Source organism: Dermacentor variabilis, chromosome 1 (assembly GCF_050947875.1).
Source record: "Dermacentor variabilis isolate Ectoservices chromosome 1, ASM5094787v1, whole genome shotgun sequence".
In the NCBI taxonomy this organism is placed as follows: Eukaryota; Metazoa; Arthropoda; class Arachnida; order Ixodida; family Ixodidae; genus Dermacentor; species Dermacentor variabilis.
In genome coordinates this window covers 252,647,469-252,674,164 of record NC_134568.1, presented here as the reverse complement: position 1 = coordinate 252,674,164, position 26,696 = coordinate 252,647,469, and the positions used below count along the sequence as shown (strand labels likewise).

Below are 26,696 nucleotides of genomic sequence, written 5' to 3'. Positions count from 1 at the left end.
GGTAAGTCCAGAATTGCGAGAATTAGCTGTGCCTAGTTTAAAATGAGTGTGACTATAGTTATGTTGGCAAGCAGCTTCCAGCGGTTGGCTCTGGTGCGTGGGACTTGTAGATGGAAGGATCTGGTTTTGAGGGGTGTGTGTTACGTTACCAAAACGAAATGACCGGGAAGCGCACCGTATTTACCAGTACGTTTAGGACCGGAAAAGCAAAGTTTACTGAATCTCGCATTCGTAGAAACAAGATCCTACCGCGTTCTATAACTTGGATGGGCTGTAGTCCAGTATAGTATGTTAGTTCGTAGACACTGATAGCATTGTTATACGATAGCGTATACGAATTAATGATATAGCGTCAGAAGTGTGTTCAATGGAAAGATGTGTCGCGCTTTGTAAAGAACGGGTCTATTTAGAGCATACGTGAAGCTGCGCATGAACGCACCTGCCTAGTATACATGATCGACTCCGAGCGATTTGGTGCGTCGCACATGCTCGAGAGGGCTGTCGTTCCTCATCAGGTCTCGGAGGAGTAATGACTATTTATTTTTTTCGCTAAATATTATAAACTTGCGTTTAGAGATGTTTAGAGCTAACCTCTGCTTACTCGAAAGAAACAAATGCGCTATAGTTCATCAGTGTAATGTGCTGTGCTTGGCAGCACCCTGCAGGAGCCCGACCGGAAGAGATGTTGGCATTTAGAAATCTGCCAACCTTCATTTCGACGTAAGGCATACCATAAAGCTTTCCGATCTCGAGTATAGCACACGTTACGCGGTAAAAAAAATAAAAAAATAGAAGTAACGGCTAGGGATACAGCAAAGCTGCAGCTATACTGTAGCTACAGTTGTAAGCATACGCTCAAAACAAAGAATCAATTATATACTATTGCTCACTTGCTGCGTGTCGAGCGCTCGCGGCACTTTCAGTACAACTGCAATGAAGCAAGTTTGGTCTTAGCTGTGCGGATCACAGAGGGTTTCCTATAGAACTCTTTCCTCTCCCTGTTTTCTATGTCTCTCTCTATCTCTTTATTTTTCAGATGATGGACAAGCGTTTCCCGTGGCAGGTGGTGTGTAAAGCAGTTGCCGACAATGATAACTTTCATGCTCTTTTATGCATGAAGTCGAGCGGTGACGTCACGGTGGAGAGTATAAAAAAGACCAGACGCCAAATGAACACATCCATTATTCTGTTGTTCAGTCGGAATGTGGCTCATGACATGCCAGCAAAAGCCATACTTTTGCATTTTCGTTGTCAGGAGAAAATTGGAACGCAGATATTTTTGCTGGGGTGAATATGACTGCTGACATGTTACTCTGCATAGGGAGGGGCGATGGGAATAACATATTGCAAAGCGGGGGGGGGGGAAGAGAGAGAGAGAGTAAACCTGATAATTATGTATAACACATTACGAGCGTAATGTTCGTAACTGAAACACAAAGCTAATTACATTGCACTATCCGACTCGAGCGGCATCGTCTCTGAGTGAAAACACTGCGCACAGACACTGGAGGCAGCAGAAGTATGTGTGTGGGTTTACCAGCAAGCAGCGCCATCCATCCCAAAGCAGAAATGCAAAACGGACACGCAGGCTCTGACATTTAATATAAGCTATCCCGAATTTGTATCCCACTCAGCGTTTTATTATTATTATTATTATTATTATTATTATTATTATTATTATTATTATTATTATTATTATTATTATTATTATTATTTGTTGTTGTTGTTACGCTACTCAACCAAGCGGCTGACTGCAACGCGATCTTGTCGAGCGGAACATCCTTGTGCGATGGTGTGAGAGAGATGAAATAAGAGATTGATAGGAGCCCTGATAGGAGGACAGGATCTAGCTCGCACCAAAGTAATTCCCACTTAGTGCCGCAAGTACCAGATATCGCAGACGCGGCAGGTAACACGTGTAACCAGAAAAAGAAAGGAAATAAATAAATAAAAGAATAAATAATTCACATCCCACTAAGTGTGGGAATCGACGTTAAGCGAAGCATTTTGCAGGCATCTGGCTATCCAGTACCGTTCGGTGCTTTTTCAAACATTTACCAGATGGGCGAACGTCTTTGTGTAAAGTAAGCAATTGTGTGTGTTATGCGAGCCTACGTGTCACTAAAAAAGCACGACGACGACATTATGTTATGTCATGCATTTCGTGGTGTGACATATCACGTCAATCAAGCCATTCAGTCATGGCATAACATGTAATTCATGTGATGACACGTCATTTATGTCATGGCATTCACGTCACAATACATGTCATTCCTGTCATGTAAAGACATGCATAATTGTCACTCATGTCATGTGCTACATATCCTGATATAATATAGCTAAAGAAATGACCACAACGGCGTGATAGAATAGATCATGACAGTGATATCATGAATATCTTGTCTGCATGCATGTCAGACATATCCTGATTAAACGACCACGACGGTATAAGGGGCTAGATAGATAGGCTCAATAGGAACTAAAGTAGGCACAGAATTTGTCGCATTCTTTAGGCATCTGCGCGTCTCGAAGTGCTTTTGCCTCGGGGCGTCAGCGCTCCGTGCACACCGAGCCTGCCCAGCTGGCCCAGCCTCGATTGCGCTCGGCACAGCCGCCGGCGCGCAGGGCGAGGTGCGCGGACCGGATCTCTCACCACTACGTAAGGCGGCGCTGACATCGAGAGGTATGCTGGAGAAATAGTTCTCGCCGTATTGCAATAATTTTCCAAAGCTACACAGTTTCACGCGCAGCAATAAAGTTTGTCGGCGTTTGAAATTTTCTTTCGTACCTACTAAGCATATTTTATCACGCTTTTGTGCGACAAAAAATTGCCACACCTACGCGTAGGAACACGTATGAGCAGAACTCGCAAGGGCCACCCGTGCAGCGAGCGCTGCTATAAATTCCCTTTCCCCTGTGCCGCGCAGGCAGTCATCATCTCGGCGTTGGAGGTGTAGCGTCATATTCAAGACTCAGGATGCGTGAGATAGTCCACATTCAGGCCGGGCAGTGCGGAAATCAAATCGGAGCGAAGGTAACGTGGAAGCTGCTTTTGACTTCGCTGTTGAGTCGAATTGTTCTTGTTGCTCAAATTTGTCAACTTTTCCTTAATTGCAATCCAGCGATTTCTTCGGGCTCGGGTGTGTCCGTTAATTTTTATCGGCGGAAATCGAATCAGTGTTTTGGACATACGTGGGAACTGCATTCTTGGCGACATGCATAAAACCTCAAGAGTAAAGAAGTTGCTCTACGCGAAGAAATCCACCACATGTGCGCCTGCCTCCTTTGCCGGTTCCTGTTTAGTGAGACCGCTCTGGCGTCATTAAACCTAGCTGTTAACATAACATATTCTTAACACCCATACACAATTGTAGCACACTAGCACAACTGGCTACTTGTAGACATGACGAGAGTTCGGCATGAGATGCATTGTTACATGTTAAGGTTCAATTATCCGAGCTTGGCTTTCTGTACGGGGTGTGGCTCCACGCAGTGCGATCCGACACAGATACGACTAGGACATCTTTTACAAGACCACTTCTTGCAGAGCTGTGTGTCATTTAGGTTGTGTGTGTTGTGTGGTTCAACATTTCTATGCATTTTGGTAGCGCAGATTTTACAACCGGCAGAGGCCGGTTCCCATCTAGGCGGACGCGCAGGCTCTGACATTTAATATAAACTATCCCGAATTTGTATCCCACTCGGTGTTTATTATTATTATTAATAGCTTAAGATAGCCAGTTGCCACCAAGCGGTCCCAGTCGTTTCAATGAAATCCCGTGGCGGGCAATTCGACAATTGCGGGCGCGTATCAAATAATGATTGTGCTCTCTCTGTATATGTTTTTTCTTCAGTGCGAGACTATGCATGTTGTTATGTGCTTTGCTTGCAGTTTTGGGAGGTTATCTCGGACGAACATGGCATCGACCCCACCGGAACTTACCATGGGGACTCGGACCTTCAGCTAGAACGGATCAATGTATACTACAATGAAGCCTCTGGTACTTGCTTATTCGTTGCTTTCGTCTATAACATGGCGTGCATATCGGGCCCGTCCTTCCGTTGCTTTGGGCTGCTCATGTCTGACCAATGCCGGAACAGCGAAGGGCGGCCCGCCTGCGCCCATCATGTGTGTCGCCGTTCACAATTTGTTGTCGCACATTTTCGTTTTTCTCGCTGATTTTGTGATGTAGTTTTGATGTTTTCTCATTACAGTATATATTTTGCTTTCTTATGTTGCTGGATGTTGAAAGGGCATGTTTTGTAGCTTTAAATTGAAATGCAACTTATGTGAGGCTGCACAGTTGGGAGTTTCTTCTGAAACTTCTAACTGCACTTGGCTAAATGTTGCCACATTTAAGGGCCACAGATTTTATACTGTGCAAATTATTGTCACCAGTGCATGTGAACTGCCACTAAGTGGCGATTTTCTTTTTGCTTGAGGAGGTAAATACGTGCCTCGTGCCATTCTTGTGGACTTGGAGCCTGGCACCATGGACTCTGTGCGGTCTGGGCCTTTCGGACAACTCTTCCGACCAGACAACTTTGTGTTCGGTGAGCATTTTTCTCTACACACACCAATTTACTACCTGCCAGAGTTTTGATGCTCTGCTGCTGGGCATGAGACTGTGGGTTCGATTTGCAACCTCGGCAGCTGCAATTCCCTTATCATGAATGTATGTTTGTGTACCAAGCTTCAGGAATATATTATATACACCACATGTAGTCCAAGCTAATCCAGAGCCCCACGCATGATTTCTCATAGCCCTTGTGCTGCTTTGGGACAGTTAGGCAACCCTAATTGGACAACCCTAATTGGACAAAAATTGGACAACCTAATTTACTGTAGAGTCAGGAACTTTTTCAATAGTGTTGCGCAGCACCAACAAACCTTTTTATTTGTGTACGTGTATTGCATTTCTTGCTGAAGTATTCGTATATGCTCTTCGCTTGTGTGCACCCTGCTTGCTTTTACGGCAACTTAGTGTGTGCCTCTGACATTGCTGCTTGCACTATCCTTGGGATGTGAACGTTGTCACTACAGCTGCCGTTGAATTTAACTCCCAAGTATGCACCTCCTTTTCATCTACCTTTTCAGGCCAGAGTGGGGCTGGCAACAACTGGGCAAAGGGTCACTACACGGAAGGCGCCGAATTGGTGGACTCTGTTCTTGATGTTGTTCGCAAGGAAGCAGAGGGCTGCGACTGTCTGCAAGGATTCCAGCTTACCCATTCTCTCGGTGGAGGTACTGGGTCTGGCATGGGCACACTTCTTATCTCCAAAATTCGTGAAGAGTACCCTGACCGCATCATGAACACCTTCAGCGTTGTTCCGTCGCCTAAGGTTTGTGAATACTCTTTGTGTGCCTCGCTTTTCATTCCTCCGTGCCCTTCAATTGTTTCCATCCAGTTTTTCAATTTCTGCAAGTTGTGCTCATGATACATTACCCATCCTTTATGCAGGTTTCAGACACTGTTGTTGAGCCCTACAATGCCACCCTTTCCGTGCACCAGCTGGTGGAAAACACTGATGAAACTTACTGCATCGACAATGAGGCTCTCTATGACATTTGCTTCAGAACCCTCAAGCTCACCACTCCTACATATGGCGATCTCAACCACCTAGTTTCAGCAACAATGTCAGGCGTCACAACTTGTCTGAGGTACGCGTGCATGATTCCTCTGCATTACTACAAAATTCTGTGCCCTGCATTGCTGTTTTCACTACTGCATGTTTTAGCCCATAACCCTGGGAGTTTGGTTTCCTTTGAGTGCATTGCAGTGCCTTACTGTTGAAATTGTTTGCTCTCAGGTTCCCTGGCCAACTGAATGCCGACCTCCGTAAACTGGCTGTCAACATGGTGCCCTTCCCACGTCTCCACTTCTTCATGCCTGGCTTTGCTCCACTGACATCGCGTGGCAGCCAGCAGTACAGAGCGCTGACTGTGCCGGAACTGACACAGCAGATGTTTGATGCAAAGAACATGATGGCTGCCTGTGATCCGCGCCACGGCCGCTACCTCACAGTTGCTGCTGTTTTCAGGGGCCGAATGAGTATGCGAGAAGTTGACGAGCAGATGCTCAACGTGCAGAACAAGAACTCTAGCTACTTTGTAGAGTGGATCCCAAACAATGTGAAGACTGCAGTGTGCGACATTCCACCCCGTGGTCTCAAGATGTCTGCCACATTCATTGGCAACAGCACTGCCATCCAGGAGCTGTTTAAGAGAATCTCTGAACAATTCACTGGTCAGTCTCGCCTTTCTTTTGAAGGAGGATCTTTGGACTGCATTTATTGGTATTCTTATGTGCATTCACTCACTACGCTGAATGTGTGTTTTCTTTTTGCAGCCATGTTCAGGCGCAAGGCCTTCCTTCACTGGTACACTGGGGAAGGTATGGACGAGATGGAGTTCACAGAGGCAGAGTCGAATATGAATGACCTGGTGTCTGAGTACCAGCAGTACCAGGAGGCCACAGCTGATGAGGAGGGAGAGTTTGAAGATGAAGAGGAGGCCCAAGCAGAGGCATAAGCAAGCCAATTTTTAAGGAATTGGAGATAGTGGTGCTTTTATTTTTCTCCACAATAAAGTTTTTTTTATTTAATATTGTTCTTTCTTTACACTACAGGTGTCATGGTTTTAACCGCTATCTTTTGCACAGAGGACCCCGCTTTTGCCCAGGCTTCTTGGGGTGGTTCTTGCACACAGAAGCAACTATGATCCATAGCAGGTGGTGCCAGTTATAAACATTTGTAATTGCTTTAGAGGTGTATGAAAGTTCCAAATATATACGCCTTAGTTCTGTGTGTGTCGTTTAGGAAATTTCACCCTTGCTTCAACGCTGCCTATGGGGACAGTTGTGCGATTTGAAGATATGTTAGGCTAGTGGGGAATGTAGCTTAACTGTTCAGGCATAGAAGCACTAAAGCATGGCACAGTTCATGCTTAAATAAGCCTGCATTATGTGTGTATTACTACTTTGACTTTTGTGGCTTTGTTTGACATTGTTGCCTAAGCCAGAAGCGTGCGTCGTCTTGAACGTTGCAATGTATTGTGAACGCCGCTACAACGAAGACCACTACAACGTATTTGCTTGTATAACAAAGTGATTTAGGCGTCCCCGCGGCAGATTTGTTGCTTTACAACATGCGCCACCCGTAGCAGGGCCGCCACTGCCCTCCGCAGACGTCGCCAAGGTGCCGTCCGCGCTAGTACTAACGGCTGGACGAGCATGCCAATGTCGGAAGTGCTGTTGCACAGCTCCAGGAATCGCTCAACTCGTACGCTATCAAGCTGAAAACGAAAGTTTAAAGTCACTTGCGCTGCGGTCCTGATTAAGTGGGGAGGTTGTCCCGCTTAGAGTGTCTGCGTGACACCACTTGAAAGCACTATATGATAGGTAGTGGCTGCCTTTGGAGGCGTCCAGCATGGTAGGCTACTGCTCGGTGCCGCAGTGCCAGACGTACGCAACGGTGCCCGGTGTCAGCCTTAATTCACACGTACCCGCAGGACAAGAAGCTGCGTGAAGCTTGATGGCGAAATTTAGAACCTGCAAGCAGTCATCGGCTGCAACTCAGGTGTGCAGCAAGCACTTCCGCGAGGAAGGTTTCTGCTACGGCGTCGGGGCTGCGATGTTCATTGAGTAGCAGAAAGCGCGCACTGACGGTCGCCTGCGCGTGCTACCCGGAGCTAATGTGAAGCTTTTATCTATGAACTTGATGCTAGATACTGGTAAGTTCACTGAAATGGAAAGGGAACTGTAGAATCACATTAAAAGGCATGGCATATAAGCACAAAACAATAAATGAACAGGATTAAGAAACACGAGTCGCGGGAAATTGCTTGCCGAGAATACCGATAAACATACAGTGCGATGCAATTTGAGAAACAGGGTGTCTACCAACCGGGAAAACCAGGAATTCTCAGAGATTTTGAGTAGTCTGGAAAAACTCGGGGAACACTCAGGGAATTTGTGCCTCTATCAGGGAACTGTAATTTTATTGAAAGGGGCGAAAGTCGCGGTAATACTGGCTCAAGTAACAGACAGGAATCGTAATGAATCGTTTTTTACGCCCTGTCGTTGGCTGGAGGAGTTGCCAGTCTACAGTCAACGACCGACTTATCGGATTCCCGATAAATTGTACGGCTTCGCGGCACGGCCCGCCACGTACCCCATAGAGTCAACGTATCAGAAGGTCTGAAATTTCGGACGCAAGAACTCTTCGCCGTCCGATTTCCCGGACGTTTTGCCATGACCGGAGGTCCGAAACGCCATTAATCAAAGCCACCACCGCTGCTATTTTGATTACCTCGCCGCCTCGAACCGGCGCTCTATCACGCAGATCCGCTGGCAGCCGTAGCCACCACCGCGGCAGCGCTAGGCCGAGCTGCTTCGACGTTCGCTATGAAGCTTCTTGCCATTGGGTGCCGTGTTTTTTATTGGAAGTATTCGCTGCTGTCAGCAATGTCACGGACTCCGCCTTTGTGGTCCTCGCAACTGGCTTAGAAGCTTGGAAAGCTCGGCGCGTTGCATAATGCAGGTTCCCGAAAGTCAGCTTCGCCTTTTTACAGAAATGTTACTTGGTGAAGCGTACGCAAAAGTATTGCAGTGAAGCATAACAAGCGTGGGAAGAGACTATTGCCGCGGGACACATTATGTATTCCTTAATTATACACGCGTGCACCGGTATTGCATGTCACAGTACGAGCACCGATATGCTTAATATGTGTACCGACAGGTCTGCAGAGCGTTTTTGAATGTGCCTGTGGCGGTTTGAGCCCCTAAAAGCAGTAAATGACATGCATTTATTTTTTACAAATGGCCGATTTTACGAACGTTTTTGCGGCTCCTAGGGAGTTCGAAAAATTGGACGTGGACTGTGCACCTGACCAAGAAGGTGCTTCGAATGGTCCGTGGGGCGAACGAATGGTGGAAGGAAGAGAAGAACTGAAAGGACCTACGCATTGAGGAATGAACGGGGAAGGAAGCGTGCAGCCACCGTTTTGAAGGAGCTTGAGATCAAAAAACAAAGTGTTGGCTGATGCCGTGATGCAGGTGTCCCTCATTCAAACCAAAGTAAACCCTTTAAAGCAGTGAAACACAACATTGAGGCGTCGTGCGCGGTCTGAGAGTATACCTCAACTGTCCTGACATATATGTCAGGACAGTTGAGGTTGACTTACGAGCTTTTCGAGAGAATCTCATTTGTGACAAAGTTCGGGCCTCATACCACTGAGCTTGCTATCAGTTGATAGAAATAGTTCATATTCGAAAATATTTGCTTCTGTATGCTTCTTTCTATTCGTATTTGAGAATGTCCGACTCCATTTGCAATTTTTTTCGAAGACATTTTATTTGCTGTGCATTTTACTAACTCCCCACCCTTCTATTCTCTTTGAATAACATAAACACTACTCCTAAGTATTCAAATTGGATTAACCCAGGTAGCACAAAAGAGCTACGTAACGTTTTCGTAGCGTTTATCCAAGACGATAAAAACGGGTTAAAGAAGACACGAATGAGAGAACTTCGGCGGGAAAATGTCGTATATCTCTGCTAATGTCCGGCTTAATTACTTTCTTGAGACGATCTAGAACAGGTCTGCAAGACGTATTCGAAAAGCTGGTCTAGAAATAGGATTGGGAAAGACACAAGTAATCCCTTTGCCAAAACTATTCGTAACCAATTTCTAAACGTTTTTAGGACGTTATCAAAAAGCTGGTCTGGAAGTGGTCTTGAAAGGTTTACGATCATCTGAAGCTAATTTTCGCGGGTGACGGGCGCGATCAGACATCGTTGTTCAAAACACGCGTTTAGTTTCGCCTCACGCGACTGGCCTATGCCGCGCAGACGTCGTCAGCCGCACCCGTTGGCACGGCCTAGGCCAATCGCGTGAGGTGAAACTGATCGGGCGTTTCGAACAACGATCTCCAATCGCGCCCCAGATGAGTTGAAGCGTTGGTGTTGACTGTAAGGGCCATGGCGCAGTGCCAAGCACTTGTTCCCCGCATGGCCGGCGCATCCTCTACCAAGTCGCACGAAAATGAGCCTGTTAGGAAGAATAAATCCTTAATACCGCCTTTAGTAAGCTACGATGCTTACAACCACAATGGGAATGACATCCTGCGAAGAACAAATGGCCACGTCTTGGCAGGTGGCCAGACCAAGCCCTTCATGCCAAGAATGCATGAAATGAGAACATTGTGACAAAGCAAGAACACTTTATTAAAATGTAATGCTTATGCAAGGTTCGAACAAACTGTGTGAGAAATGCAAATAGAAATAAAAGTACATCAACAATGACAAAAGTCGCAGAAAGGATTCGTAATGAACTCGAAAGTGAACATTCACTAGCACATAAACAAAATTCCAAGTACACATACAAAAATGAACAGAAAAACCTGGAGTGTACTAAAGTGTCTAATTTATCATAGAAAAGTGCGCGTGCTATTAGATGGACTAGAGTTATGCAGAAGTGACATCGGAGCGAATGGAAGAAGTAGACTGAAAAATGCAAGAGTATGAATTGGATGGTAACTGCCTCCAAGCAATGTTACCAATCATCTAGAAGCTTGAAAAGAGCACAAAAAGAAATACCACCGCATACCATCATAAAACAATCCTGTGACAGAAATAAAAAAAAAATGGGAACAATGCAAAATTGGAAATATTGCCTTTAGGATATATCAAAGAAGGTAATGGCGAGAAAAAAATAACCATACAACAAAAAAGCAATAAAGTGAAATTAGTACAGAATACTTAAACGGGGGATTCAGTGTAACAAGTGAACACTACTGTAGTACAGCGAACCATGAGACAGTAATGCTGCATCTTGCCACTCCAGAACGTGAGAAATTAATATGCAAGCCTCAAATTAGAAACTTACATAAACATGGAAGTAAACTGGAATGCACTGGAAGCTGCATTTGTGTAACAAAGGAAGCAATGGTCATAATAAATAGTAAGTATTTTATCTAAAAAGCCCTTTATTAGAGGCAAAGTTGTACCTCTCTGGCAAAAGTAAAGTTGCAACGAATAATTTGCAAACCAGCAAATACATTAATTAGCACACTGACATGTCACACTTTGCGCACATCTCCAGTCTCCTAAAGTAAAAAAAAGCACTCTGAATGAGAAAAACCTTTAACACATGTAGCCCAGAGCAAATTCTTTGCCAGTTCACTCACACTTTCACATCCAAAAACATTTGCCACAAAGTCCAGGCACAGTTCCACTGATGTTTACCAATTCACCCCCACTTTCACGTCCAAAAATATTTGGCACACAGTCCAGGCAGAGCTTCATAGATAAACAGCTTGAGAGCACCCTACTGATTATTGTGCAGTCCCGCTGCTGGAAATAGAACTGCCGCACATGCTGGTAGTGGTTTCAATCTAGACACACTTGCTGCCCTGGACAGGTATGTTCAGATATCTGCACTGGTGCTCTATTTTGTCGAAGTAGACACATTGATGCACTACGCTGGTAATTGAAATGTTTTGAATGCACAAGTATTGGCTTCGCCAGAAAGACTTGCCCACATACCACCACTGGCATATATATGCACTTGCTCTTCACTCAGTAGCATTGAACTTAAAGTGTTCCCTATGTGGGAGCCATGTGTAAAACCGGTGTCACACGACCACTCTCGATCGCGATCAAGCCCGATCCGGATCGAAATTATCGATGCGACTGGCTCACTCTCGTAGCTTGCGCAGAGGAGCCATCACGACCGAGAAATTCGATTTGTAACGGACTGGACAGCGCCTAAAAGAGCCCCGTGTGAAACCGGTACCAAATAATGCACAGACGTACGCTAGGAAAATGTGTTGCACAAGGACAAAGAACTGCGACATGCCCTGTTGTGCGAAGCGTGCGAACAGAACACATGCATATATATATTTAAAAAAACTGCGAGAGCGCTTCGCGAACTCCATGCGCACACATGGCACCCGCACGAACTCGGCAGGCCGCCGTAAAGCGCGAAGGGCGCACAGCGTACATTCCGACACATGTCCCAAACTGCAAACAATCGTACTACCTAAAGCATACAAGTTATTTTATACCAAGGGCATACTCGACTCACGTATGCAGCATGCACAAGCGAGTTATGCAGCGTACATGCTGTATCCATTCGCCAAATAGTAAAATTGATAACAAGCACAAAGCTACAAGGGACTCAATACATTACTACCATTTGAGGCGTCAAATAAAATCGAATTTGGCCGTTTCATATATTGGACACAATATATGGACACATGTGGTACACGGTAATACCATGAAATACCCATCACGTGGGTAAAGGGGGCGAAAACACAATCGAGAACCTGAAGCGCAAACGATAAAAGCACGGTATGGTGCACGCAAAATTCTGTCAGTGCGCTGTAGCGCGAGGGAAGAAAATAGGGTGAGCACTTGACCTCACCTTTTGGGATACCGCACTAGTAGTGAATCATTAAAAAAAAGCCTGTTTGAACCAGTTCCCTTGTCTGCAACACTCTTGCTAAACGGGAGACTAAAATACCACGATGATGGCTCTATTGCGGAGATCGGCAAGGTGCGCACAGACAGAAATTTTGCCGCCTTTCTTCGCATTCTGCAAAATGCTTTCTTGTTAGGATCACGCATAGCGGCCGACCCCGACGCTAGGGACACACAGGCACGATTTCGTCCCTCTAACTTTCGTCCTTATACTGCCCTTAACGCCTTAATTACAGCGTCAGTGAAAAGGCGCCTCACATAACATGACAGTGAACTTGAAGAGCTGATTAGTGCCCTCCACTCCGCGCCCTCCAATTGAAAACACTACTGATTTCCAAATTAAACTACACAAACAGATCGCACAACCCAAACTAATCACAGAACGTCGTTTTCTTGACGGCAAAACCCTGCAACACTTACATGACAAAGGGCAGCGGCACCACATTCAGAACAGCCGCTATCATACCACAGCGCAATGCAAGTGCGATAACGTTATTATGCCCGGCTCAAACAGATCGCACAACCCAAACTAATCACAGAATGTCGTTTTCTTGACAGCAAAGCACTGCAACACTAACATGACGAAGGACAGCGGCAGCACATTCAGAACAGTCTCAAACAGACCATAGTGCCATGCGAGTGCGATAACGTAACTATGCCCGGCTTCACAAATAACGTGGCCGCCTTGATCAAATAACAATTGAAAACACTACTGATTTCCAAATTAAAACCACACAAACATATCGCACAACCCAAACTGATCACAGAATATCGTTTTCTTGACAGCAAAACACTGCAACACTTACATAGCAAAGGGCAGCGGCAGCACGTTCAGAACAGCCGCAAACTCACCAAAGCGCAATGCGAGTGCGGTGAGGTGACGACGCCATGACGACGCGACTATGCCCTGGCTCGCCCGGCTGCCTGGCATCACGAATCACGTGGCCACCTTGGTCACATGATTTGACGACGGTATCGCCACCTTGCGCAAGGTTGGATCGCGTTGATGGGTTGTTGAATATTGTAGAAGCCGCTAAAGAGGCTGACGCGCCGTGGCGTGGCGGTGGCGTTTTGAGTCGTTTGCAAAACGTATTCACCCCTCGTTTTTAAGCTGTCTGGCTTCCAACGTTATCAAAACGTATTCACCCCTCGTTTTTAAGCTATCTTCTTTGGAACGTCTTTGATGCGTCGATTTTGGTCAAAAATCCGTTTCAGACGTTGAATCCCTTAATACGACGTTTTCAAGACTTTGTGTGCTACCTGGGAAGTCGTTTTTCAATATTTTTTTTCATATGCTTACTAGAGAGTGACAGCATTGGCCGATATGGTTTCAGCCCGTCTTGACATAAAGCATAGTTCTTCATCACTCAGGGAATTTCGCAAAGGAACTGAGGGAAAACCTGGAAAATTCAGGGAATTCGGAAATGTCAACTTGGTAGACACCTTGAAAAGTAATGATAGTGAAACGTGCAAGAATTGACTCGCAGAGTGCCTCGAGCGGTCAGTCGCGCGGCAGTTTTGTGTGTATTCGCGGGCTTCTTTCACGCTCGGAAAAACACTTTTATGTAGCACGTATATTGAGCAACAGAAAGCTGTACGGGGATTTTCATGTTGCTCTACAATTTTCTCATTGCCACTTTTCATCTAATTTTAACATTTGAGAATTTGATTAATCAATTAAGACTAATTAATTTGGCAGTACCTAGCGCAGGAGAAAGAGGCGGGGGCTGAGTGTTAGGAGGGTGAATATAAATCACTGATAGCGCCATCACAGAAATAGAATGTCTTACCATCGTGGATGGGATCGATAAATGGCATCGTTATTTCAAGAGCAGCCGTTCACGGTTGTAACGGATCATTCTGTGTTCCAGTGGCTGAAGAATGTCAATAATCCTCAAGGTTGTCTCTTCAGGTGGTTGTTAAAGTTGTCAACGTACGAGACGAACATTAACTACCAGAAGGGCATAAGCAACCTTCAAGCTGATGCACTCTCTCGAGCTCCAGTAGTTCAACTTCTGTCACCCACCGATATTCAGGAATGTAGCGAACACCATAAAGGGATGCACTCGCTAGAAAACGGCATAGTCATCGTCATAAATGACTAAAAAAGATATACCCGCCTTATAAACTGTGTCCAACGATTCTTAAGAACGCTCATCAACATTTTTGGCATGTCGGCGTGAAGACGACATTATTACTCCTGTCTCCACAATAGTATTGGCCTTATATACTACTATATACTACTTATTGACCTACTAGACAACAGGCTACATTAGATCTTGTCCTTAGTAACGACCCCAACACTGTGACCAAAGTCTCTACGCAACCTGGCCTCAGTGACCACGACACGGTCATTACAAACTTAAAGATTTCAGTGGTTCCAATACGGATGGAATTATCACGACGAGTATTATATGAGAAAGACAATTTTGACACCATCCAGGCAGAATTAGTACTATATTTGCCAACCTTTCGGCGTCTGTCAGAGAGTAGTGATGCAGAGAATTTATGGTCCACCCTTCGCAACAAAATATTACAACTACATGACAAACATGTTCCTGTAAAACACCTGCGGCAAAAGAAAGAAATAAACTGTGGTTTAATCTTGAAGTGCGTAGACTGATCCGGCCGGAAAGCTAGAAGCGCGTACAAAAAATGCTGTAATAATAACGCTTCACTCAACCGCCAACACTTAAAGAATGCAAACTAAACGATGAAACTAGGAATCAAGAAAGCGAAGCAATTATTTTTTGCCCGATTAAACACACCTAAAAAATAACTAAAGCTTTTTGGAAATATATAAAAACCAGTAGAACCGATGACATTTTAGTTCCCGCCCTAAAATCGAACGGTACTACACCGACTATACTTTAACTAAAAACGCTGAAAAGGTTTGATTGTTTAATCTTTATATTAAATCGGTGTTTTCGAAGGAAACAGTGACTGATGCGACCACATCACTTTCTCCTAACTATGCTTCTAGCCATTGCATGCCTGAAATAAACATCGATGTACATGGTATCGACCGTCTTCTGTTGAATTTGGACACCTCTAAATCTATGGGTCCTGATAGCATTCCATCCTATATTCTAATGAAATATCACGACATTGTTGCATAATATATCTGCATTATATTTCAAATCTCGTACGAGACTGGGTTGGTTCCACAGGACTGGAAAATTGCGGCTGTTAATCCCATCTTTAAATCAGGAGACAAGAAACCGGTTGAAGATTACAGGCCTATATGCTTCAGTATCCTGCAAGGTTCTTGAACATATATTGTATAGTCAATTGTTTAAATACCTTGAATCTATTAACTTTTTTACTGCCTCACAGCATGGTTTTCGTAACGGTTGCTCATGCAACACACAGTTAGTTGCATTCCAACACTTTATAGGTAACTCCCTTGATGAGAATTAACGCGTAGATGCAATATTTCTTCACTTTATGAAAGCGTTTGACACAGTATCTCATTACTTGCCGAATATTAAGTTAAACGTCTTTGCACATGCATAATAAAACCCGAAACTGGATTTGTAACTATCTAAATGGTCGTAAGTGGTTCTTAATGGGTGTACTTCATCAAACATAACCGTATCTTCAGGAGTGCCCCAGGGCAGCGTTCTGTGGCCACTATTATTCCTCACATATATATTGATGACATCGTAGACGACTTACAGTCCCCCTTGAAATTATTTGCAGATGACTGTGTTCTTGACAGAGAAATAAATTCACGATCAGATGTAACAATCTTGCAGAAGGACCTTGATAAAATAGCAAATTGGTGTCTACGCTGGCAAATGAATCTGAATATTAATACGTGTAATCACGTCTGTTTTTCCAATAAAAAATCAGAACCTCAAACACAATACAAAGCTGAAAACACAACAATAAAAACTGTCTCAGAGTGCAAGTACCTTGGTGTTTATTTCGCGCCGAAACTTAAATGGAACGTGCACACCCAGGAGTCAGTATCTAAGACAAGCAAAATGTATTTTTATTTGTAGAAATTTCAAATAAGCGTCTAAAGTTAAAGAAACACTTAATTTTTTTCATGTCAGATCTATCCTCGATTACGCCTCTATGGTTTCGGACCCATATCAGAACTATTTGATACAAGTAATAGAAAAACTTAAATAATTACAACCCTTTCGAAAGTATCATTCAAATAAAAGCATTGTCGGGCTGGGAAACGTTAATCACGAAATTCTTCCACCATATTTTCCACAATAAAACAGGCATTGACAGCCGCAACTACCTGTCGGATCCAACTTATGTCTCGACTCAACCACTCGGAGAAGGTGCGCGAATGCTGCTGTAATTCCCACCGTTTTGCCAAATCTTTTTTTTCCCACAAACTGTGACAGACTGGAAGTCGTTACTGGAGTAATGTGTTTCAATACTTCATAATTACGATTTTTATTCCCCCTGTGTTTGTGACAATGCATTACTGTCTTAATTTTGTTTTAATTTTCTGTGGCGCTTAAAAATGTTCGCGTATACTGTGTGCTCCCTACCTTGATACTTTGATGTTACTTTACTTTATACATTCTTTACTTATTTCTGGGAACGATTTAATGCATCTTTCTCGAACTGTTCCCCCTGCGATAATGCCTTCGAGGTGACACAGGTATTCTCTAAATAAATAAATAAATAAATAAATAAATAAATAAATAAATAAATAAATAAATAACCGACGGTCGCAAATTACGTTCGACATTGTGACACATGCCAGAATTGCAAGAAGAGCAAAGCGAAAAATTACGGATAGCTCGAGTCACTCCCTGCCGCTGAAGAATCCTAAGACCTTCTTGCAATGGACACAAATGGATAATTTTGTGGATATAGTTCATCAAAAACATTCATCCACTTGATACCACTCGCTGTGCATGGGCGTTCGATCACAAAAGTCAAAAGAGCCGCGTCTACATTTCGTGTTTAAAAAGCATTTTCGCAGCTGGTGAACCACGGAAGTTGCTATACGATCGTGGAACAGCGGTCGCAGAATTAAAATTTAAGCAGTTGCGAAAACAGAACCAAGTACACCAACTGTTTACGTCATCTAATCATCCACAATACAACGGTATGAACGAGCGGACAAATCAAACCGTAGTCACCAGACTTAAAGGGACTGACAACCAATTTTCATGGTACCAATTTTTTTTTTAGTGCAATGGAAATCTGACCGGTCAGAGTGTCTAATCATGAAGTACTAACGCGGAAAACACCGTGGAACATTTTTTATAAGAATTTTTCGATCTGCAGTGAGGACGTAGTTCACTGGAAGCATGCTGAAAACGGTAACAGGTGAGCGCGATGGCGATTATGCGCCGGCATTAGTGGAAGGAAGACGACCACGTGTGGTCGTAAAAAAATAAATAATAAATTACGGGGTTTCACGTGCCAAAACCACGATCTGATTACGAGGCACGCCGTAATGGGGGACTCCGGAAATTTGGACCACCTGGGGTTCTTTAACGTGCACCTAAATCTAAGTACACGGGCGTTTGCGCATTTCGCCCCATGGAAATGCGGCCGCCGTGGCCGGGATTCGATCCTGCTACCTCGTGCTAAGCAGCCCAACCCCATAGCCACTAAGCAACCGCGGGCACGTGTGGTTGCAGCTGTGACAAAGTACAATTTTGCTTATCAAGTCGATGTTCCTGCGATTCATGTGGCTTCCTGTCCAACTGCTTCGGTCCAAACGAAACCAATCGGATCGAAAACGAAACGACGCCTTTACACGTGATACAGGGTTCAGCATGCCGCCGTAGCCACACGTGTGATTTTGATTTCCGAGGCATAGAATAATGCGCGAGTGTCTAATAATATGCTAACTGCAAATTTTAAGCAATAATTATGCTGCACTTAATAACAGTCGACTTACGTACAGTAATCTCATTATAATTCCTACTTAAATCGCGAACAGTGCGCTGGATTCTTTATTGTTATACATCATGGTCATTTCATTCCCATCAACGTCTTGCAACACATTCTGGCCAGTTGTCGGTCCCTTTAAATGCAAGATTAATGATAAACCACAGGAGTCTTGGACGTCGTCGATGAGTACGATAGGTCTGCTCACGAAGTTACTGTACTGTAAAAAATTTTATGTGAAAAAATAAGACACAAAAACTATCAGTTAATTCTTAGCTCTCTATTCTGGGATTTTACCAAAATAAACTGTTTCATCGTTTCTCATAATTTGGAAGATATTTTTTTTTATATCAGTCTTAATGGAATATTAAGGGAGCCACTTTTGCTCCGTTAATGACTACAGCTTTCAATTAGTCATTGGATGCGGTTCTAACAGATTATACACATACAGACAAGCACTACGTGAACCATATACGAGGTGTGACCACAGCACGAGACCTGGCGCCGAGGCACTCGACACTACGCGACACAACCAAGCATCCGCTCTACGAGTTCATTAGCCATGATCTTGGTGGCATATGACTCGCCCCGATTGCAGCTGTACCTTTCTCAGAAACAGACCGATTGGCTCGTACATACGAGATCTATCTGCGTATACTAGCGTGGCTCGTAAAGCTGCACACAAATGTTAATTGAGGATAGTAAAGAGACAAATCTCATTTCGCTCACAGTACTGATGCAGTTTCTCAATTTATTGTATGGGGAACAAGTCTGTTAAAATCAAGAAAAATTCTGTCTTTGGCCATAAGCATAAAAATCATTTTGAAAATAAAATAATCTCTTTCAATTGAATGAAATTGTCCGTAGTAAAACTATACATCTTCCGTTTCTTTTTCCTTTGTTTTTTACACGTATATTATTTACAGTGTGGTTACGCACCTTAATTCCTACCTGATGCGCGGAATTCTATCTTACCTGGCCATATTGAAGCGGCGAAGTGAAACTGTTGACGACGCAAAGAACACTGCGCTTAAGAACTCGTTCGCCCACCACAATAAGAATAATCTATGATAGAGGAAATTTTTCTGCTTGACCTTCAAGTCGGTGACTCGGTACTTTACGAGACACCATGGCATCCCAACAACGGCAACGTGTGGATGGAAAGTTCTTACAGGTCCCGAACCGAAACTTTCTCGAGTGGGGAGGAGGGAAAGGTCTGACGACTGAAGAACGCAATGGCGTCTCTACAATCACTCTCTCTCCCTCTCAGCGGGCGATGAAGTGGTGCGCCTGCTTTAGAATGAAAGTTTGTTTCGCGACATTAATTCCCAAACTTTGTGGGGAAATCCATTGGCATTCCAGTTAATATTGTGCTTCAGTGCATAAAACGACATTTTTTTTTTTAAAGGAAGCAAGAAGAACGACAATGCATTTTTACTGCAAGTTTGACATCGCATATCTCGTAAGTGGTGTCATCCACACAATTCTCTTCAAGTTGACATATCTTGCAGTCTCACCCGTTAGAACTTGTAAATTGCAATATGTGTCATAAGATAATTAGTTAAAACTGATTAGTGAATTTTTGTTAGTCGATTATTCATTTAATTTTTTTGTGTGTGAAAATAATGTCCGTCTCTTCGAGTAGACCAGCTCATGGAGTACAATTGTGCTGTCTGCCGCAGGCAGTTTTTTGTTTAATTTGAAAACATTCGATGAAACACCCTGCATCTTCCTCAGCAGCTCCACGAAATCGTCCTCTCTGCTTTCATGCTTAAGAATATCCCATAACAATTCCCTGTCTACGTTGTCATAGGCTTCTTTAATATCTAGAAATTCTATTGATAAAGGACTATTCTGAGCTACTGAAATCTATATGCACTAAGTTAGTACAAACATATCCTCTAAACGTCTGCCTGCCCTGAACCCATTCTGCAGTTCCTCCAGTACGTAATTTTTCTCCACCCACTTGGACAGTTCCAATTTTATGGCTTGCATTGCCATTATATACTGTATATATCACCGACTTTACTGTAACTGGCCTGTATGAGCTCGTCTTATCCTTATCACCTTTGCCTTTGTAGATGAGGTTCATCTTGCTTTCACGCCATAAAACCGGAATTTTCTTCGTTCTCGCCGCTTGCTCTATGGCATTGGTCAGCAGTGCCACGCACTTTGGACCGAGGTTTTTGTTAAGTTGTATTAACACGATAGCATTAAGGGCCTCATTTCGCAGAAAATCCGGCGTCGGCGCGCGGTGTCCAGCGTCGACCGTCTTCCGAACCACGCACACCAAACGCCTCTTCTATCACCAAAGTTGCTCACGCCTTGCCTTACATTCAGAATTATTCCTCTGAATTTTGAGAATGACAGCCCACAAACGAATGCCATGAAAAAAAAAAAAGCACCGACAGCGCATACCTTTTATGTTGGATCTTCTCAGACTGAAATATTAAAAGCGCGAAACAATAACAGGAGATCGGCCCACGCAAGAGGCCGCGTTTCTACGAGAAAGCCAGGGATATTTTAATGCTATCGCGTTCCACTCGAAGCTTACGCGTCCTACAATTTTGGGGGGATTTCATCGGGTCCTGCTGTCATGTTATTAGGGACATTTTGTTCTGCTTCTCTTTTTCTAATTAAAGCGTTCTATGCTAAATTTTTATCTCTCAGGCGTCTTCGCAGCGTCAACGCAGCGAAGACGCACCCGACGGTCGAGCAGACGGATTCGCTGTTGGCACGGCGCGCGTCAGTGTGGCAGGCCGCTGTTCAGTCTCCAGCAGGTATGGTGGCTATAGTCCATGATTTCCTGCCGCGCTTTCCCCCAACTGCGACGGGATAGACCTGCGACCACCCCGAAACAGCCAATGCCGTTCGCCAGAGCCACCTTCGGCCACCAGAGTGGTCATGAAGTCGCGCCGGAAACTTGCAGCATGGCCAACTGTAAAGATGAAAGGCGCAGGGCAGCGCGAAAATGAGAGAGCGAATGCGAAGCGTATGAACAAGTAAACCAGGCGTTCGAAGGGACGGCCTCTTGTCGCTTCGTTACAATATATATACATATACGCGCCACAACGCGCAACAGTGCTCTGAGACAACGAACGCGCGGATGCGCTGATTGGCTGAGCGCAGCGCAGTATATCGGTGAAATGCGTTGCTAGCGTGCGGGCAGTTCTTTAACGTCGCGTAAACTGCTTTTGCCTCCTGCTGTGTCCTCCTTAATTCGATACTAGAATTGCAATTCTGGCGTTAAATCCTTTACTAATAAAGTTATATAACCAGTCGTGGTTAATAAGCGAACAAACTAGTATACTAATGCTCGACCATTTAGTGTCCGCCATGCTGAAAAAACGAATAGCGAATAGCATCATCGCATCGGTTAAATGCAACGAAAAGATATTTTCCATTAAAGTAGACTACCCAGTAATATATATATATATATATATATATATATATATATATATATATATATATATATATATATATATATATATATATATATATACACACATATATAGTGTAAATATTGCAGACCGTCACGTTTGTTGACGTGCGGTGCAGTGGCGGATGGAGCCGTGGACGTTTAGGTTGGTAAACAACATATATTAGGACTAAGCACTCTATCATACGCTATACAAACAGAACGGTGCGCACGTCACACATTAACTAATTTACATGCTACACATTTATGCTGTCCCTACGCTACAAGTTCTTGCTCGCGCTCACGTCCTCGTCGTCTTCAGCATGTCGCGCCCGTGACGGGACGATTTGGTCGCTGAGCAGGACGTGGCGCGTCGACTTGCCGAAGTGCTGGGCGAGCGGTGGCGGCGGCCCGAACGTTCAGGAACGGCGAGAGGTCACGTCGACCAGGAACAGTCGCGGGCAGGTGGTAGCCGCACTGGACACCGACATCCGCAGGAGCGTGAACGGTCAGGAGGCTGCCCAGCGGTTCACCCGGGTAGCCCTCTCGAATCCCGGCTGCTCGAACGCCGTGTCGAACCAGTCTTCTTTTTGTTGTTGTTGTCCTGAGTGGCTGTGGCACATACTCACAGTGGGGGATTGGCCATGAAGCGGGTGGTTAAATTAGGTGTATAAAAAAACCAAGGGAGTTAACAATTCGAACGTTGGAGCATAAAAAAGTAAACTTTTTGTGTGTGCAAAAAAAAAAAAACAATCAGAAGAAAACCGTGTATAAAAAATCTAATAATAGATAATAAATGAAAGAAAGATACGGTGGGAGGGAGGACGATCAGTCTAACAAGGCAATCGATTCGTTTCAATTATGTAATTTTGGATTGCCAAGCAAACATTTCTGTGACTGAACCCAATAATAGAGGCTCCAAAATATAGGATCACAGGCACTGGTAAGTTTAGGCCAATATATTGCGAAGCGGGATTTCGAGTAGCCGTTTTCTTATAACAGAAAAACGCCTGCAAGAGAACAAGAAATGGTCTATTGTCTCCGCGTCGGCACAGAATTAGCATAATGCTGAGGGGACGAGACCTGTGTATATATAAGTTCAACGCAGGTGCAGCGCAGCCTCGTGATGGACACTTCAAATTTTCGTGTTTGGCAAAAATCTCTGTGCCAAGGGTATAAAAGATGTCGTCGGTAATCCAGAGTTGGTAATTGCGGAGCCTGATACTTCCTGCATAATGACACTCCTGCGAAATCTAGCGGCAGTAACATGAGCAGTCAAAGGGTAATAAGGGAGGATCGGGCCACTTATCGATGCCTTGGCTAGATAATCTGCAATTTCATTTATAATTAGCCCTTTATGGCCAGGCACCCAAATCAAACGCACGCTTCTCAAGTACCCAGATACCAATGAATGAAGCGTCCTCATTACGCGAGAATTACGAGAAGCAGTAAGGGATGAGCACAATGATAACGAATCAGTGATTATCACGGCTGACGTAATTGATGGTCCTAATTTGCGTAATGCCAGCACCACGGCCATGAATTCGGCTAAAAAGATCGGTATGAAATCTGGCAGCCGAAGAGAAAATGTCCAATCAAGAATCGGGGAAAATATTCCTACAACTATATTTTCTTCACATTGTGAAGCATCTGTCGCAATTACAATGTTTGTTTGAAGGTTCTTCAGATGATCTTGTAATATACCGTCTAGAATACGATGTGGAAGTAATTTTGCATTATTAGGAAAAATGTCATCGAACTGAGTATCCGTGGTAACAGCTCTGTCGGGAATCGGAAGTACATCGCATATGCGCACGTCCAAAGAGTCAAGTAATTTTTGCACGAATGTAATTTGCGGAGTATGTAATCGCGGCCAGATGACACCGAAAAACAACGCAGGCTGTCAAACGAATATTGTTTGGGGATGTCGTAGTTGTGTGTTAGAAATTTTCAAGAACGTCTGCACTGTCAAAAGCCAGAACGTACACCAAAGAGGAGGAACACAGGATTCTAGATAAAGAACAGAATTTGAAACAAATTTAGGAATTAAGACCTAAACACAAACGTAATACTTCTCTTTCTAAGACGATTAGAGGACGGGACTTGTAGACTGGAGCTCCAGGCTACAAGTCCCGTATTATTCTCTGTATTAGAATTAGTCTGTATTAGAATTTGGAGCACGCAACCAAATTCTAATACAGGGCGAACGTACGTACGATATATCATTAGGAGTGTATCTCTTCTCAATCCTATTCGACGACTGCTCAGCCTACGCAATATGCCAATTGCACGGGTACCTTTTCCAGTCACATGTTCTATGTGTGGGCGCCAGTTAAGAGAGGCGTTATAAATCATTCCGAGGTAGTTAACAGACTCTACTTGTGGTATATGTTGAAGGTGGTGAGACAATGAGATCTGCATTTTGTCATGTATCGGGAAAACGAGAATAGCACATTTGCTGGCATTGAGTATAAAGTGATTAATATTTAACCACCTTTCCACAGCACAAAGGTAAGTTTGCAGTGGCTGGTATAGCGTGTGGATGCCATTTGCAGATGCGAAAAACGCAATATCGTCTGCATAAACATGAGTAGTTACTTCTCGATGACAGGGTAGTGTGCTCATGAGAATAGTAGAGAGAACCGGCGAAAGGACTGAGCCTTGCGGTAGGCCTTTCGTTTTTTTTTTTTGTACCTAAAAGAAAAGCCGCTTCTGTAGCAATGGAATTCGTCACCTAAAAATGACTGAATCTACGCTACTATATACCCAGGAACACCACAGGATGTTAACCGATTTGTCAATACAATGTGCTCCACGGTATCCTATGCTTTAGCGATATCAAGCGTCACTAAGGCAGCGTATTGCTTAAATGACGTCGAGCGAATTGTATTCCGCTTTCTAGTCGACGTGGGCATGCCAGATGGAGAAGCTGGCCCTGAAACCAATCTGACAGGGACTAAGAATGGAATTATCGTTAATAAATTTCATGATACGAAGATGAAGAAGCCTCTCAATTAATTTTACTACGTTTGATGTAAGCGCAATAGGCCTAATGTGTTTCAACACATACCTTGCCCCTTGTTTCTTAAGCACCATTATTACTTTGGCAAGCTTCCATTGCAACGGATCCTAGCATATTTAATTGAATAATTTACCAGGTCTAAAGGAACGTTAGGCGATTCCTGTAACAATATTTTTAGCATTGAATTTGTGACACCATCAGGGCCAGGGGCTGTATTCGGCAAGAATAGTGCAGTCTCATTTAACTCAGATAAATGATTTCGAATGACACAGGATGATGGTCACTGTTGGTTGCTGACTCAACCACTACCCACGACGAAACCTTGATGCCAGCGCTACAAAATGTTAGATGTAACACCGAACAAAAGTGACCATTAGCAAACGTTACTTGTCCTGTGTTCTGATATGAAAGGTGACTATCAATAATCCACACCCATGGTCGCTTACCACACAAATCTGTTTTTAGCCCTCACGACACGTGATGCGAATTAAAATCCCCTGCAAACAAAATTTCTTTTCTACAGGCAGCCACAGCTCTATCAAGTTGACGCGTACTTTGCACAAGGGTAAGGAAATAAGCATTTATCATTGAAAATGGTTGATGCTCTGGGAGACATGAATCTATTGCCAAAATTTCGCAGCCAGAATCCATGACTTGAAAAGAAATTTTTACCTTGTGACAAATTTTGCTGGAAACAAGTATCAGTAATCCTCCACCTCGCAAGTGTCGATCTAATCGGAAAGGCCGAAAACCTTTCAAATGAAAATTCTTCTCTGGTGAAAGACAAGTTTCTTGGAGAAGTATGACATTTGGATTAGGTTGAATAGGTAAGCAAGATAATCTGTTAAAGCTGGGAATATAGAGCGGTAATTTTACTGCAGTAGTTTCAACTGTCCAATGGTGTTGATCGCACAGCAGCGGCAACTGCGCCTTTAGAATACTTTCTTTAATCATAGAAGATGGTTGGCTCTTTTTTTATTTTGGTTTCATAATTGTAGAAATTGGGGATCCCATGCGTTTGAGCTCGTCTGTCAAGTTCCACATCTGTGACACTAACGGTATCTGAATAAGAGGGCTCATCCTCGCCTTGTTGGACTAGCGGAGTAGTGTCTATCCCCTGATCGACAAACGTAGAAGGCGTCTCTACCTCGTAGCTAGGCATTCGAGGTGTGACGTTAGATACTGAGGACTGAATTGGTGTCTTAGTGGTCTGCATTATTTGCATATTCTGACTAGAAATGATTTGCGCTAAGCAATCAGATAGACTGTATATCAATTTATCCATAGCTTTAGCCATTGCTTTTTCCATAGCGGAGTCAATTGCTTCTGAGAGATTAAGATCCATGCTTGGAATGTTGCGCGCTGTAACACCAGAGTATACGAAGGCCCTGTCTTTAATAACTGCAATTGCATCTCTTCGGGAGCAGCGACGACGGTCGATTACTTCAAGAATTTGTATTTCTTGAGCGTAAGCTGAGCAATTAGAATAGTCTGCTGGGTGTGTTCCCCCACAGAGGCAGCACTTTTGAGATTGTGCAGAGCATTCACTTGAAGGATGACGATCTCAACAGGTGCCCCAACGCAAGCTCGACTTACATCCTCCTGCGCTGTGCCCGAATCTCCAACAATTCTGACATTGGATTGGACGTGACGCGAGTGGTTCTACATGGAACACAAGAGGCCCTACCTTTATTTCTGACGGACATGATGTGCCCACAAACGATGCAATAACTTTCCGTTGGAATCCTCTCGTTATTTACCAGTCGGTTGCAACGGTAAACAGCAATGACGCCTGTTGCGGAGAGCTTGTCCAGGGTTTTAGTTGGACTTAATCGGGAGTCTACGCCCCGTACGAGATCCTTGGTGCACGCAAGGTGAGGCGGAATAAAAGCACTCA

The 26,696-nt window shown here is 44.1% G+C and overlaps 1 protein-coding gene across 2 annotated transcripts; it reads left to right on the top strand.

Annotated features, from left to right (window-relative positions):
• Positions 1 to 2,900: 2,900 nt before the first annotated feature.
• Positions 2,901 to 6,605, top strand: LOC142560959 (tubulin beta chain). 2 transcript variants are annotated; one of them, XM_075673405.1, is made up of 7 exons: positions 2,901 to 3,034; positions 3,893 to 4,001; positions 4,447 to 4,554; positions 5,099 to 5,343; positions 5,463 to 5,662; positions 5,812 to 6,248; positions 6,351 to 6,605. In XM_075673405.1, the coding sequence occupies exons 1-7, from the start codon at positions 2,978 to 2,980 to the stop codon at positions 6,530 to 6,532; spliced, it is 1,338 nt and encodes a 445-aa protein (XP_075529520.1). In that variant the 5' UTR covers positions 2,901 to 2,977; the 3' UTR covers positions 6,533 to 6,605. The 2 variants fall into 2 exon arrangements, with proteins under 2 accessions (XP_075529520.1, XP_075529513.1); XM_075673398.1 differs by having other exon boundaries at positions 4,444 to 4,554.
• Positions 6,606 to 26,696: the final 20,091 nt, after the last annotated feature.